The sequence below is a fragment of the Globicephala melas genome, chromosome 6 (assembly GCF_963455315.2).
Source record: "Globicephala melas chromosome 6, mGloMel1.2, whole genome shotgun sequence".
Classification (NCBI taxonomy): Eukaryota; Metazoa; Chordata; class Mammalia; order Artiodactyla; family Delphinidae; genus Globicephala; species Globicephala melas.
In genome coordinates this window covers 90,671,998-90,688,356 of record NC_083319.1, presented here as the reverse complement: position 1 = coordinate 90,688,356, position 16,359 = coordinate 90,671,998, and the positions used below count along the sequence as shown (strand labels likewise).

Sequence of the window (16,359 nt, the reverse complement as noted above, 5' to 3'; positions counted from 1 at the left end):
TATATGTGAAATCCAAAATACGACACAAATGAACTTGTCTACGAAACAAAAACAGACTCACAGACATAGAGAACAGACTTGTGGTTGCCAAGGGGGAGAAAGAGGGAGGGAGGGTTGGATTGGGAGTTTGGGGTTAGCAGAGGCAAACTATTAAATATAGGATGGATAAGCTACAAGGTCCTACTGTCTAGCACAGGGAACTATATTCAATATCCTGTGATAAGCCATAATGGAAAAGAAAGAGAGTTTTATTTATAGGTTCCATCCCTAACTGAGCTGGCCCATCCCCTCCCATGGTTCTAAGTGCAGCCCGAGGCTGCAGACTTCCCACCGTGGTCTTCAGCTCCAGAGCAAGCCACCTGCAAACCAGCCGCATCTTCCCAGGGGCTGGCAACTCTCCTTTGCTACTGATTCCAAGACACATCCAGATAGCACAAATGTGACCATGAAAACAAACTCAGGCATGTTCAAATCAGGGAAATAACATTCTTATCTCTGTTTAGTAGTTGCTTAATTTTAGAATAGCTTAGAGTTACAAAAAAGTTGCAAAGATCTGTACAGAGTGTGCAGAGTGCTGTGGACCCCCGACCCAGTACCCCTATTTCCAACACGTTAGTACTTTAGTACGTTAGTACGACATGCTTATCCAACTAAGGAACCGAGATGGATACGTTATTATTAACTAAAGTCCACACTTTACTAGAATTTCCCTAGCTTTCCCCTAACATCCTTTTTCTGTCCCAGTCTCCTCTGGGCTGTGACATTTCTCAGACGTCCCTGGGTTTTAATACCTTGAAAGTTTTGAGGAGGACTGGTCAGGTATTTTGTCCCTCAATTTGTTTGTCTGTTGGTTTTCTGATGTTTTTCTTATGGTTGGGCTGGAGTTACGGGGTTTGGGGCGGAAGATCCAGACACAGATAAAAATGTCATTCTCCTCAGGTCACATCATCAAGGATACACACCATCAAGGATACACACATCAAGGATACACCCCATCAACGGGACTTGTGACAAACAATTTTACCCTTGATCACCTGGCCGGTATCGTCTTTTTTTTTTTTTTTGCTGCGTTGGGTCTTCATTGCTGCACACGGGCTTTCTCTAGTTGCGGCGAGCAGGGGCTCCTCTTTGTTGCGGGCACGTGCTTCTCATTACAGTGGCTTCTTTTGTTTCGGAGCACGGGCTCTAGCTGTGCGGGCTTCTGTAGTTGTGGCATGGGGGCTCAGTAGTTGTGGCTCCCAGGATCTAGAGCACAGGCTCAATAGTTGTGGCCCATGAGCTTAGTTGATCTGCGGCACAGGGGATCTTCCCGGACCAGGGCTCGGACCCGTGTCCCCTGCATTGGCAGGTGGATCCTTTTTTTTTTCTTTGTTCCTTTTGGAACCAAAACTTTAATCCCAAGGAGTCTCACAAAACATATTACGAATGACAGCATGAAAAAAAATTGCACAGTAACTCAAAGTTCAGCTCTACAATATACTCTTCATCTGGCAAGACACTGGTATCTTGATCATCTCAACTTCCAAAAAACATTACAAAGAGCTATGTATTCATGTACGGCAATCACAGAGGGGACTTATGACCTAACTCAAAGGGAAACTAACTTCCTTGAAACTTCTTAGATTCTAAACTCACTGGACAACCTCTTGTCCAGTGTGAAGACTAGTGGAATTCTTAAACCTCTAATCTAGGGTAAGGGTGCAGCTTTCACTTGTACCTGCTGGCTTGTGTTCACAGCACCTTTTAAAGACTGCTTGCTTAACTACAGCTGCATACCATATCCCAGCTACAGAAAGTCTCTTCAATGTTTGCCAGTGTTGTTTCCATAATAATAAACATCACACTTTAGGTGGGCAGGAGTTAGAGTTTTATTCTCAGTCTAGGCAAGACCAAAAATTCAAAGCAAATTCAATTTTGCTTAAGAGAACATTGTAAAGAAACAATTCTTCATATTACATGCCTCATATGACCCATTTCAAACCATAGAGAATGACACCTTTATGTGTCACTGTCCCAAGAGACAAACAAATGTGAACAGCTAAAACATTTAAAAAGTGCATCAAGCTTCGGAAGTCTCAAACGAAACTTGAATTTTCTGTACATACTCCTGTCAAATGAAGTTATTTCCTGTGCACCACTCCTCTTGCAAAGTGGTCTGCTATTTCCTTTCATTTGACCTGGATCGGCTAGGAGACCTAGAGAAAGATCGGGACGGCTTGCGATTTCTCTCCTGGGACAGTGATCTCTCTCTTCTCCTATATCTACTAAAGGGACCTGCTCTGGCTGCGGGAGAAGCTTCTCCGTCTTGGACATCTGTGGTTAGGGGGGGGAGGACTCCTCCTCCGATAATCATCTCGAGGGCGACGACCCCAAGGAGGAGGCGGCCACGATTTCGACTTCTCCTTTCCCCATTGGACAGGTCCACTCTTACTCGGCAGCCACAGAGTGTTCTCCCGTCTAGTTCTCAGACAGCATCCGCTGCATCTCGGGGATCTTCATTTTCAACAAGAGCGAAGCCGGGAGGGTTTTTAGCAACCCACACACTTCGGAGTGGTCCATAATATCCTAAAGCTCGTTCGAATTCACTCTTGTTACCATTGTTTCCAAGATTCCTTACACAAACGTTATAGTCCCACGGACAGGAATCCCGATGCAAGACCCTCCTGGCTCCTGGGTTTCATGGGCCACAGGGTGATCCCGGGCCTCTAGAATCTCGCAGCTGAATCGGCTCGCACAAGCTGTCCTGTGGGGATGCTTTTCCCCCCATGTGTCCAGCCCGGGGCCCTGCTGTCTAGGCCCGACCTCCAGGGTGACAGGGTGAACCCCAGGTCCCTGGATCAAACACTCAGAGCCCTGGTGACCAGACTCAGGGGGCTGGGGGGGCAGCTGGACATGTGTGGCCACCCTGGTGGTGTTTCGCCCCATCTGCAGTTCCAGTTCCAGCTGAGAAAGAGCCTCGCTGTGTTATTTTCTCCTGGTTGTGTAAGGATCCCCGGTGTCATTTGACAGAAATGTACATGGTGTGTTCTTTCTCTCTTTTCTCCCTGCTTCCTCTCGTCCCTCTCCCCCTCCCTCTCTCCCTCTGTCCCCCCCTTCCCTCTCCCTCTTTCCTCTGCGTCTCTCTCTTTCCCTCTCTCCCTCCCCCCTTCCCCCCTCCCCATCCCTCTCCCCGTCCCTCTCCCAACTCCCTCTCCACCTCCATCTCCCCCTCGCTCTCCCACATCCCTCTCCCTCTCCCCTCCCCCTCCCTCTACCTCCTCCGTCTCCCCCGTCTCTCTCCCACCTCCCCCCTCCCTCTTCCCGCCTCCCCCGTCCCTCTCTCCCTTCCTCTTTCCCTGTCCCTGTTTCCCTGTTCCGCACGCCCTCCCTCTACCTCTTTCCCTCTCCCTGTCCCTCCACCTCCTTCCCTCTCTGGAGAGGGAAGGAGGTGGAGGGACAGGGAGAGAGAGCAGGATGGGGGGAGAGGGAGAGAGAGGGGGGAGAGGGAGAGAGGGATAGAGGGAGGGAGCGAAAGACGTCTCTCCCTCCCTCCCTCTATCCCTCCCTCCCTCCCTCCCTCTATCCCTCTCTCCCTCCCTCTATCCCTCTCTCCCTCCCTCTCCCTCTCTCCCTCTCCCTCCCTCCTTCTCCTCCCTCTCCCTCTCCCTCCAACTCTCCCGCTCCCTCCATCTCTCCATCTCCCTCACTCCCTCCCAGAGAGGGAGAGATGGAGAGGCAGAGACAAGGGAGAGGGAGAGAGAGAGAGGGAGAGATGGAGGGAGAGGGAGGGAGAGGAAGAGAGGGAGAGAGATATGGAGAGGAGAGCGAGAGAGAGGGGGGTAGAGGGAGAGGGAAAGAGGTCTCTTCCTCCCTCCCTCTCCCTCCGTCCTCCTTCTCTCCCTCTCCCTCCCTCTCTCCCTGTCCCTGTTTCCCTGTTCCGCCCTCCCTCTCCCTCTTTCCCTCTCCCTCTCCCTCCACCTCCTTCCCTCTCCAGAGACGGAAGGAGGTGGAGGGAGAGGGAGAGGGAAAGAGGGACAGGGAGAGCACAAGAGGGAGGGGGGAGAGGGAGGGAGGGGGGGAAAGGGAGAGAGGGATAGAGAGAGGGAGCGAAGACGTCTCTCCCTCTCTCCCTCCCTCTCTCCTTCTCCTCCCTCTCCCTCTTCCACCAACTCTCCCTCTCCCTCCATGTCTCCATCTCCCTCACTCCTTCCCACATAGGGAGAGGCAGAGATAAGGGAGAGGGAGAGAGGGAGAGGGAGAGATGGAGGAAGAGGGAGAGAGGAAGAGAGAGAGGGACAGAGGGAGAGAGAGAGGGGGGGGAGAGAGAGAGAGGGAGAGCGGGAGAGGGAAAATGGTCTCTTCTTCCCTCCCTCTCCCTCTCTCCTCCGACTCTCCCTCTCTCACCCTCCCTCCGTCTCCCCCTCTCCTTCCCTCGCCCTTTCCCTTCCTCTCTCCCTCTTCCTCCCTCTGTCACTCCCTCTCCCTCCATCTCTCCCTCACCCTCACTCCCTCTCAGAGAGGGAGAGATGGAGGGAGAGGCAGAGACAAGGGAGAGGGAGAGAGGGAGAGAGGGAGAGGGAGACCAGAACAGGGAAACAGGGATAGGAAGAGAGAGAGGGAGAGGGAGAGAGGGAGAGAAGGAGGAGAGAGGGAGAGGGAGGGAGGAAGAGACCTCTTTCTCCCTCCCTCTCTCCCTCCCTCTCCCTCCCTCCATCTCTCCCTCCCTCCATCTCTCCCTCTCCCTCTCTCCCTCTGCCTTATCTCTGCCTCTCTGGGAGGGAGTGAGGGAGATGGAGAGACGGAGGGAGAAGGAGAGTTGGAGCGAGAGGGAGAGGGAGGAGAAGGAGGGAGGGAGAGGGAGAGAGGGAGGGAGAGAGGGAGGGAGGGAGAGACATCTTTCGCTCCCTCCATCACTCTCTCCCACTCCCCCCTCTCCCTCTCCCCCCTCTCTCTCCCTCTCCCCCTCCCTCTCCATCTCTCTCCCTCTCCCCCCTCCCTCTCCATCTCTCTCCCTCTCCCCCCTCCCTCTCCATCTCTCTCTCCCTCTCCCCCCTCCCTCTCCATCTCTCTCTCCCTCTCCCCCCCCCTCTCCATCTCTCTCTCCCTCTCCCTCCACCTCCTTCCCTCTCCAGAGAGGGAAGGAGGTGGAGGGAGAGGGAGAGGGAAAGAGGTAGAGCCAGAGCGTGCGGAACAGGGAAGTAGGGACAGGAAGAGAGGAAGGGAGAGAGGGAGAAGGGGAGAGCGAGAGGGAAAGGGGGAAAGGGAGAGGGGGAGGGAAAGAGGGAGAGAGAGAGAGGGACAGGGAGAGAGGGAGGGAGAGAGGCAGGGGGAGACATGGAGGGAGAGGGAGAGGCAGCGAGGTAGAGGGAGAGAGGGAGAAAGGGAGAGAGAGAGGGAGAGAGGTAGAAGTGCTGAGGAGGGGGGCTCCCTCCCCCTCCCACTCCCATCCTTTCCCTACTGCTTTCTCTTTTCTCTGCTTCAACAAACACCAGGCGCCTTTTAGATCAGCCCTGAAGTCAACGTTGATGCTTGGACAGCCTGACCTCCCCGCTGACTTCCAGCCCAGGACCACCGCTGGGAGATGAAGTCTGCGGGGCCCTGGGCGCAGGCTGCACAGGCACCTCCCCTGATGCCCAATCTCTCCCCGTTTACGAGGCAGCCGACACTCCCCTCCCTGACTCCCCAAGATTTGGGACATTTTTAGTATGTGTCGATAATGCCATGAGCTACTATTTAACTCTTCCACGAGGACCCATCTCCCAAAATGCAGTGGTTTTCAGCCTTGGCTGCACTAGAGAACCCCCAGGGAAGGGAGAGACGTCTCTCCCTCCCTCTCTCTTTCTCTCCCTCTGTACTTCTGTCTACCTCTCTCCCTCTCCCTCTCCCTCTGGGGTGATGCCCGATGAGCTCAGAATCGCAGATGGCCCCCCCATCCCCTCTCTGTGGCTTGCATGGGGGATGCACCTTCTCACTGTGGCCCGGGCATGGCCTTGACAGTCAGACATCGGGTCCTGCGTGGACACTTGTGTTTGTTCCATAGCGCAGGTGGCTGCAGTCTGTGCTTCTGTAGATGGGGGCTGTGCGTGAGCCCTTCATCTTCCCCGCAGACACCACTGGTGCTCGCTCGGCCTCGCGGGTGATGCGGGGGGCACGGGGGACAGTCTTGTGTCCCCACCTTCTTGGGCTACAGACAGGCCACGCTGGTCCTGTGGTGACTGGGGGCTCCCAGGAGAACCCCACTGCAGACCGGAGAGGTGGCCCCAGAGAAGGTGGCGTACGCCTGGGGCCGGGCCTCATCAGTGAGCCACGGGCCACCTGCAGCAACAGCTGTCTCACCGTCCAGGGACTGGGTGTTCGGGCGCCATGGGGTTGAGCCACTGTCTGCACGGCAGCCGTGTTTGTCTTGTTGAGCCCGGGGAGGCCCCTTGGTGGCTCCTGGAAAGACTGGCCGCATTTCTTCCTGCCCTTGGCCTTAGAGCCCATCACGTTCATGCCGTTTCTGGTTCCAAAAGGACCTGTGTTAATAAAGACCACGTGTTAGGACAGCACCAAAGTGTCTAGAAATCCGGGCCAGGAGGAGGAGGGAGGGGGATTGGCTGTGCCCGCCAGTGGCCTGGGAGCCCTGCCCGCCTGCAGAGACCTGGCCCGGGGCCCGCGGGGAGGCCGTGGCCCTCGGTCCCCAGCGCCTTCCGTCTCTGGGTTCCAGGAGAACTGCGTGATCCTCAGGGAGCTGGTGAGGCTGCAGGCCCTGAAGTCCCGCCTGCTGGGGTTCCGCACGCATGCCGACTCCGTGCTGGAGATGAACATGGACAAGACCAGCCAGGTGGTGGCCACTGTCCTAGGTAACACCGCCTCCCCCTGAGTCCCAGTGTGGACGGGGTCAGGCGGACCTTGACCGGACGTGGTGCTGCCTGAGACCCCACTGTGTCAGCCCTTGGGGGTCACCTTCCCAGACCCTTCATTCTGCCTCGAGGGGCGCGGGGTCGGGGGTGGCTGGGGGGCCGCCCCAGGGACGTAGCCGAGCCTCTCCCCTCCGCCCGCAGGTGAGCTGGCCCAGAAGCTGAAGCGCCTCGGGGAGCAGGAGCGGCCGTGATCCTGGAGCTAAAGAAGGCCGAGTGCCAGAGGCGGGGCCTGCACTTTGACGGCCCCATCAATGCCTGGGACCTGCGCTACTACATGAACCAGGGGGAGGAGACGCGCTACCACGTGAACCAGTACCTGCTCAATGAGGCTTTCCCCATGCAGGCGCTCACACGCGGGCTGCTGGGCATCTCCCAGGAGCTGCTGGGGCTGACCTTCGACCTGGAGGAGGGCACCAGCATGTGTCACGAAGACGTGAGGCTCTAAACGGTCTGGGACGCGGCCTCGGGCAAGGTCATCCATCGGCAAGTTCTACCTGATCTCTATCCTCGGTGCGTGCGTGGGGGAACCTGTCGGCCGTGGGCCGGGGCTCCTCTGTGGAAGCGGGGCCCCATCCACGTCCCTCCGCAGGGTGGGGAAGTCCGGGCACGCGGCCTGCTTCGGCCTGCAGCCGGGCTGCCTACAGCACGATGGGAGCTGCCAGATTGCCATCGCGGCCACGGTGGCCAACTTCACCAAGCCTACGCCCAACCTGCCCTCCCTGCTGCAGCATGATGAGCGGGAGACCAACTTCCACGACGTCGGGCACGCGATGCACCAGCTCCGCTCCCAGGCGCAGGGCTGCAGGCAGGGGGCGGGGAAGGCCCGGGCGTGCGTGGTCCTCAGGCAGGCCCTCGCCATGGGATTCTTCCACTGACATCACCCCGCACGTGGTGATGCCCTCGGTGTCAGCTTCCATCATCAGACCCCAGGCACTGGGCGCGTAAATAACGGAAATGGATGTCCTCGAGGCTCTAGAGGCTGGAAGACCCAGATCAAGGAGTCAGGGCTGGTTCCCTGCATGTTAAATACATGCACTCAAGAGTTGCCTTGAAAAAAGACAAAAGAAAAGAAAGGAACGTTGCCTGCAAGTCTGCTGACAGCCGGTGATGAGAACCAGAGGGAAGGCTCTGGGGCCGGGGGCGCAGTGCCCTGTGAGCTCGGGGGCTGCTGCCAGTCTCCGTGGTGGCTCAGCAAGTCCCAGTGACTTCCCCACGTGGGGGGCGCCAGCTGAGCGTCTGGGCCCAGGACCCACTGCTCGTTCAGTCTTCCTGTGGTCAGCCCTTCATCCTGAGCGCGATGCTCTCACAGGCTGCACCGGGGCGTGTGGGGACAGTTTACTGAGCTGTACAGACGTCACTACTGCTTTGGACCATTTCCGTCACCCCGAAAATGTCCCTCACGCCCTTAGCTATCACTCCGTCCCCTCGCCAGCCCCTGACAACCAGGAACCCACTCGCTGACTCTGTGGATATACCTGCTCTGGACGTTTCTCCTCAGTGGGGTCACGCCCTGTGTGTCCTTCTGTGTATGACTTCTCTCGCTGAGCATCGTGTTCTCAGGGTGTATCGATGCGGCAGCGAGCGTCAGGGCTTCACCGCGTTGCGTGGCTGAGGGACGTAAAGACGACAAGAGAAAAGAAAAGAACGTTGCATGCAAGTCTGGTGACAGCCGGTGATGAGAACCAGAGGGAAGGCTCTGGGGCCGGGGGCGCCGTGCCCTGGGAGGCCCTGGCGCTGCTGCCAGTCTTGGTGGGGCACGGGCAGCACCGTCCCTCAGGAGCTGCTGGACAAGCTCATCAAGTCCCGGGAGGCCAACCCAGATGCGGCCGGACCGAGGGAAGGGTTCCGGTCTGCCCGGCTGGAAAGCGCGGCCTGGACACGGTGCCAGCCCCCCGTCTCCTTCCTCCCGCCCCCCAGGCCTCTTCAACCTGTGCCAGATCGTCCTGGCCAAGGTGGTTCAGGCCCTGCACACGCAGACGCCCGCGGACCCGGCCCAGGAGAATGCCCGCCTCTGCCAGGAGATCCTGGGGTTCCCAGCCATGCCAGGTAGCCAAGCGTGCACCGGGCTCACCTCAGCGGTCGGTTGGCGGCTACTGCCCAGGTCAAGAGGATCGTCTGGTGGTGTGTGAATGGGGACCGACTGACAGGCTCTGGCCGAGGCCCGCTGACCTCTGGCCTCTTCCTGCCACGGTTCCTTGGCTGGTCCCTCCAGCTGTGGCCCGCGGAGTCCGAGGGTGGGGTGGGAGGCTCTGCACATGCTTTCTAGAGAGGCTGGAAGAGGCAGGAGAGGGCTTCATACCCCGAACAGAAGGCATCGACGAGGTCTGCCCGTGCGTGTCGGTGCGGACACGCGGTTCACTCCCTCGTGAGCGCTTTAACCAGCGATCTCCCCGTGGTGGAGGGCGAGCCCCGACTCATCTCTCGCAGCCTCGGCAGCTGACCTTGTAAGAGGCTTAGGAGTGAACCCTCGTGAGCTTCAGCAGAAAGTCGGCAAAGATTTATTTGTGTCCCTCCACTGAACTGCCAGCAAGGTCCCCGTTTTCTACAAGTGTTGGGCCAATACTCTCTCTAGTGGCAGGGGACTCAGACAAGGCTGCTTTGGGGCCCCCACCCCCGCTCTGGGGCAGGGGCACTGAGCGGCCAGGGAGCCGGGCAGGAGCCCCTCCGCGTGTGTCCCAGTGACCCACCTGCCTGCGACCTTCGGCCGCCTGGCAGGAAGCTACGACGCCCAGTCCTATGGCCAGTCATTCCTGCAAGAAACACTGGAACCAGTTTCTGCCAACCCGCCAAAAAAAAACGACTTCAAAGGCAACGTGGTGTCACAGGAAGGGCTTGTTTCTGTGTTTCTTTGTTTTTAGTTCATTAGGCCTCACTTAAAATTCTGATTCCACAATGCACTTGCTTTGGGATCTTGAACAACACTCATAACCTCTGCAAGTTTCAGTAGAGTAAGTTTATGTGATTACCTTCATCTGTAATATCCCTGTGTTGCAATCTTAATTAATTCAGATTAATTCATCTTAATCTTAATCTCAAGTTCAGATCAAAGACTCGTTCCTCTGTGACTTCTCCTCTGAACTGATTCAAAAGCCTCCTCTCCCGTCCTCATCTGGCTTCTCTTCTCTTCTGGAATCTCATAAGAACTTCTATGACCTCTCTGGTTTTTTGTTGTTGCTGTTGTCTGTTTGTTTGGTTTTTAATTGAAATATAGTTGATTTACGATGTCGTGTCTGTTTCAGGTGTACAGCACAGTGATTCCGTTTTCAGATTCTTTTCCCTTATAAGTTATTACAAAATATTGAGTACAGTTCCCTGTGCCATAGAGGAGATCCTTGTTGTATCAACTCTATGCCTTCTTTGAATGACCGTAGCACTTGTTGTCTGTATCATTTTTATGTCTGTTGTGGCTTTGTGACTGAAAATGAAAATTTTCTATTTGTTCATGTCCTGGCCCTTCCTTAGAAATGTGTTCATTTACCTATTTCATATTTATTGACTACATCTTAGACACCGTGTTAGCTGCTTGTTCTAGATGTTAGTAAAACATAGACCTTCCTGCTCAAAGGGTCACAGTATTTGTGGGAAAACAAACAAACGAACAACTTACGTCTCAAATAGCTTTGTACTTCCCAAAGAGAGCACACCTCGTAGGTACAATAAATATATGTATTATACATAAATGTATAAATAGTTAATGGCATTAAAAACTTGAGATAACTGCTTTTCTATTCTGAGGAAATGATGATAATATTTCACCAGGAGCTCAACACCACTCTGAGAATGAGGGCTTAATCCCCGACCTGGCTCACTGCATCGCTTTCTTATATGAAAATAGACAAGTCTGTACATGCTCTCTACAAAAAGGCTTATCTGGCATGAATTTCAGATAGCAAGAAGAAAAATTCAAGAGGTTCAGAGAAGCATCCAGAAGCTCAGGTGATTGTCTGGCACTAATACAACTTGCTTGACAGGAAAAGAGAGCTGTAAATCTCACAAAATTCGATGATCTTCTAAGAATTTCAAAACCGCCTGCTAGTAATTAGAAATCCTAGAAGAACCGCTTCTTTTAAAGCATACTGATAATATGCTTTACAGCTTAATATTCAGAAGCCTATGTTTTGGCTAAGTGAGCTTCAGGAAACTTGTGGTTCAGTTCCATCTACTCTGGAACCTCTGGTCAAAACACCTACTTCTGTGCTCAGCCATCTTATCATCTGTAAAATGGAGGCAACTCTAAGAAAACATAGTTACAGAGATGTTGCACAGTTTCCTGTGTCACTGTCTTCATTTGTTTCAGAAAACCAATAACGTCTAAGCTACTACTGCAAAGAGTGCAGTGTTACTTGGGGTCATCTAGTGCAGCTCTGTCAAAGTAAAGAAAAGCAAAGGGGCCTAGAATAACTATAATTTTCCCAAGAGGACACTATTATTTTATGGCAAATCTGAGTCAGGAACCCTGATCTCTTTGATGCCATTCCATTGTTCTCTCGTTGGGTTCTCAGCAACCCAGAGAAAGAAAGAGAAATAAAACTCCTATGTGCTGTGTCACTGGTACAGGACGTGGCAAGATTGGAATTGGAGAACTACATATTAACAGGTATTTGGGAAATTCTTCAAACTAATTAAGATATATACCAGGTACATAAAAAACAGTTATGTTTTCCCAAGATGATTCTGTGGAATGAACAGAACTGGTAACTGAAGGTGCCTGTGTGCTGCAGTTCCAAACAGGACGGGTGAATGCTTGTTTTCTGGCACCTTTAAGACTCCACCCCAATATACACATTAAAATAAAATTAACATTTCAACTGGGTCATATTTAATTCTGCATGCTCTTGTAAGTCAGCAAAATAGTCCATATATCATTTAAGTTGTCACTCACTTTCTTTTCTTTTCTTTTCTTTTTTTTGCGGTACACGGGCCTCTCACTGCTGTGGCCTCTCCCGTTGCGGAGCACAGGCTCCGGACGCGCAGGCTCAGCGGCCATGGCTCACGGGCCTAGCCGCTCCGCGGCATGTGGGATCTTGCCGGACCGGGGCACGAACCCGTATCCCCTGCATCGGCAGGCGGACTCTCAACCACTGAGCCACCAGGGAAGCCCGTCACTCACTTTTTAACTTGAGTTTTAATTTCTGAAAGTCTTTCCAAACACAAAACAGAGGTGGGAAAATGGTATATGGGAAGCTGCAGAGATGAAATAAGCTTACTGCATTCGGCATAAAGATGAATACCCAAACAACTTCTGCATAGCTGGAAGTGTCCAAATCTACTATCTTCGTTTTGTAGTCAAGGCTTCCGGAAAAATATGCTAACGGATTCCTAATTACCCAAATGCCCCATATCTGTTTCAGTAAGTATCATTATATATTATGGAAATTTTTCTCAGTGACAGAGAAAGACATCCTGGCCGAGCATCCCCCTGCCCATGACACACAGATGATGGGTCTCAAGCTACCTTGAAGGCGTTGGAGCCCACTTTATCCATTACTAATATTAATGGAGGACAAAACTTCATATTCTGTTTGCTCTGTGTTTGTTAAATCACTTCTTCCCTTCATTAAGATGGATGACACATAATTGAGTCTGTAGTGTGTGTATCACTGGAAACTGAACACATTTTTGTTGGTTTTATTAACGTCATCGGTTTCTAGGGGGGGTCTACTAAATAACTAAGTCTAGTTTCACAGTTACAAATAAATTATGATGTAATTTTGAATAAAGTAAGCTCATCATAAAGGAAGGATACTGAGAGTTGCTACTACCCCTTCCTTGAGGGGCTCTTGTAAAGCACTAAATCAAGTAACAGAGGTTTATATGCATGCATATATTTTCAATGATATTTGAACACACTTGAAAAGAACTCTACGGAATGCATTATAAAACCTCGATGCTGTGTGTCCCTAGTTCCCGGCTCTCTCGTTCAAACTATTTAAATGAACAAAATGTTATCTATTAGGATAGCTATCAGAGTACTCCAAATACTACTTCTTGCAGTACCCTGTCCCAACCATTTGCCTTCCTCTTCCCATTAGTCCTTAATTCAGAAACCCCAGAGATTTGTTCAGTAATTTATGAACATATTTCTTCATTCAGCCAAGAAAATTGATGGATCCCTTACCAAATTTCAGGCACCCTTCTTCAGGATGTTTTCTAGGCATGTTCAGGAAACACAGCAGTGTTAACTAACACAGATGAATATAGCCTCTCTCGAGCTGAGGGGAGAGACAAAAGTAAAGAAGCAAATATAAAATCATAAGTGTAAATACGTAAATAAAAATTGAATAAATGGGTAGAATAACTAGTATATCAGGTAAGTGCTGGAGAAAAACAGCAAGCAGGGAAGGCGGATGGAGATTGTTAGCTGGTAGGAGGAGGCTGCGATCGGAAACTAAGTGATCACTGAGGGCTTTCTGGGGAAGATAAAATTTACGAGGGAACCTAAGGTTGTGAGAGGGAGCAAGGTGCATATCTGGGAAGTGAATAGTACAAGCAGAGGGAACAGTCAGATGGAAAGGCAATGAGGCAAGAGTGGGCTTGGAGTATCCAAGGAGCAGAAAGGATGTCAGTGTGTGGAAAACAGAGGGAGCAAAGTGGAGAGGAGAAGGAAACAGTCAGAGAGGAAACAGAGGCCCAGATTTCTAGGGCTGTGGAGGCACTTTGAGGACTTTGCTTTTCCTGTGAAGAAGCCATTGAAGAGACTTGAGTGACATGATCTGACTTATGTTTTAACAGGATCTCTCTGGATGCCATGTTGATTAGAGACTGCAGGAGAATAAGGACAAGCCCCAGAAGACCAATAGTTGATTCAAATGTCAAGAAACATTTATGCCTTCACCCTTCAACTTCACAAATGATGCCATTTCCATTGAGCTATTGAAAAATATCATCTGGCTTTCAAAACAATAAACCAGAAGGCATTTTCTCACATAAGCAAGGTCACAAACAACTGTCAGCTAAAGGTGAAATAGCAACAAATCAAATAATAACAAAAACATTTTTTATAGATTTTAAAACCTTACAAAGCATTTTCTTGTCCATTATCTAAGTTAATCCTCAAATCAACGCCATGAGATAGTTATTATTTTCCCATTAGAAGTGACCGCATATTAAATCCTTAGTGATTGCTCAAGAAAAGCTGAAATCTTGAGTGTACATCTATTAATGCCAAGGTTGGGTTTTTTACCCATGGGAACATTGGATGCTAAAATCCACAGGGATTTTCAGCTCAAGATGGCAGACTAGGAAATATATTTACTTTCTGGTCCTCCTGAAACCATGTTTAAATAAAACTGCAGAAATACCAAAATTAATCAACCAATAAAAGCCAAGACATTGTGGAAGTCATCAACCACACAAAGATTTCAACACATTTCGAGAAGGCAAACAATGAAATGGAGGGGCCATGAATAAAATAATGAAGAAAAGACTACCCTAAGTAGGGTCTGCACAAAGCCAGGCAGCTTTTGCTGAGCCCTGGTTATAGTAAAGGACAGAGGAAAGAAGAGGGCCTGAAAACAAGGAGACAAAAGTCATTTTAGGAAAAAACGTTCACTTAATGAGCTCCAGGGAACACTCAGCCTGCTGCCATACTCACTCATGGATTACAGTGGATTGTTGGTAAGCAAGACAAGAAAACAGGGAACCAACAAACAAAAATCAAGACACGGTTTCTTACTGAGCTCTTCTCAAATGAGATCAAGAAATTATGGCTCAATGCCATAGCTGTAAATCATTTCTGCTCCTGGAGAGGTTAGAAAGGGCTTATAATAGTTACCCTTTTTCTTCAGACAGAATTTAGGTCTGAGCAAAAGCTTTTGTGTCCTCCAACCTCAAAGTTTATTGGGGATGGAAGTCCAAATTTGCTTTGACATACCATAAAAAGAATCTCATCAGCAGAGGGTCAAACTACTTTTGGAATATATGAATTATGCCCAGTGTGATTTTAAATAGATTTTAAACAAAAATATATAAATTTTCACTGATCTATATGATTCTGGGTTCTGAAACTTCTACATGTTACATGCCTGATATATAACACACAATGTCAGTCCCAGGAGAGAGAAGACACTCCAATGAAGCAAGCCAAAGAAACAAGATTCGAACAAGGTAAAGTGATGTGTAGACCAAGACCAGGATTTTTCAGTTCTTTCCTGTCATGCTGTAGCTTCCAGCTCCTGAATAACAACACATGTTTCCCTTGTCCTAGACACACAAGAGTATGTCTCCTCTATGGGGCGTAAGAAGCTCTAGAGTTACATATGTGTAGTAAAGAGTGGACCCAGCCGGCATGCTCACAATGACCAAATTGTGTTGATCGTACTTTATTTTAAACCAATACATCGCTCCATGCTGAAGTTGCAATAAATGATATATTTGCTTTCTAGACATGAATGAGATGCCTTACTGGATATACTCCAGGAAGGCCAGAGAAACTGGCTTCTAATCCATACAGAATAATTCATTGATGAATTCCTTTCAGGAGAGCCCCTGATTTATCTAGAATATAAGCCTTACATACCTGGATCCTTCAAACTAGACCAAAGGGACAAATCTAGGCTGCAAGCCTCAATTAGAAATGTGGGATGGTGCTATGCTGACAACTGGTGGTCCCTGACCTATCTTCTGAGATTAGAACCCAGTGTGGTGGATGACCAATTCACGCGCTGAACAAAAGAACACCTCCTACAGGGCAGTGTATGTGTTCATTACAGGTATGGCACTTAGGGCTAAAAGTAACACATGAAGCATATATGATAAGGAGGCACCAGAGTCCAGAGCACGAGCTCTGGAATCACACAGGCTTGCTTCGAATCCCGGCTAAGCCACTACCATCTGTATACCCTGAAGAACAGTCGAAGGTTTAAATGTTCTTTTACCAAATTTCGAAAAACAAGTGAAGAAAGAACCTACCTGCCAGGAAGGGACATCGTGGGGTGCAGCATCCAGTCGCGTCAGGGCTCTGCATCCCCGGCTCAGAAACCTTCACCACCTGGCTCATGGTGATGCTGGCAGCTCAGCAGCCCTGGAGAAGGCGCTCCTGTCTCCAGGGCTCGCGGACAAGCTGGGGAGGTCCACGGAGGTGGCGGGCCACAGCCTGGCAAACTCTGGGTGCCTCCTCCACTCAGCTCTGGGCAGGCTCTGGCCTCTGGGCCCCGTTGCGGGGAAGGGCTGGCCGATACACAGCCAGGGCTGAGGGGCCTGCAGAGCCGGTGCCCAGGCAGGGTGAGCTCTGGAGGAGAAGACTTCCACAGTCCCCAACAGTCTCCGCATGGTGGCCCATCCGGTGCCAAACACCTGCCACCCACAGCGACAAGTCCCAGCCGCTAGAAAGCCCACAAGGGGTCGGGCTCTTTGCCCTCGGGCCGGGTTTCTCCAGGGGCTGGGCTTGTGTGGGGCCCCCATACCACCCCCTGACCCGCCCTTGCTCTGTGACACGTACAGTGCAATGTCAACACCCAGGCTGAGCCGGCCAGTGCTC

The 16,359-nt window shown here is 51.3% G+C and overlaps 1 protein-coding gene and 1 pseudogene across 14 annotated transcripts in view; both read right to left on the bottom strand.

The window, feature by feature from the left end:
- Positions 1-1,850: 1,850 nt before the first annotated feature.
- LOC115850034 (serine/arginine-rich splicing factor 3 pseudogene) lies at positions 1,851-2,925 on the bottom strand (annotated as a pseudogene).
- A 2,145-nt stretch (positions 2,926-5,070) lies between these two features.
- The window catches only part of LOC138842729 (uncharacterized), a 45,815-nt gene continuing 34,526 nt past the window's right edge, over positions 5,071-16,359 (bottom strand). For 3 of the 14 annotated variants that reach the window (XM_070045798.1, XM_070045796.1, XM_070045803.1), the window contains 7 exons: positions 13,000-13,093; positions 8,953-12,021; positions 8,357-8,489; positions 7,376-7,928; positions 7,198-7,281; positions 6,620-6,772; positions 5,073-6,494 (listed from right to left, as the gene is read on the bottom strand). In XM_070045798.1, coding sequence (XP_069901899.1) covers positions 6,452-6,494; positions 6,620-6,772; positions 7,198-7,281; positions 7,376-7,740 — 645 coding nt within the window. In that variant the 5' untranslated portion in view covers positions 7,741-7,928; positions 8,357-8,489; positions 8,953-12,021; positions 13,000-13,093 and the 3' untranslated portion in view covers positions 5,073-6,451. The other 11 variants (XM_070045800.1, XM_070045802.1, XM_070045794.1 and 8 more) reach the window with 10 other exon arrangements.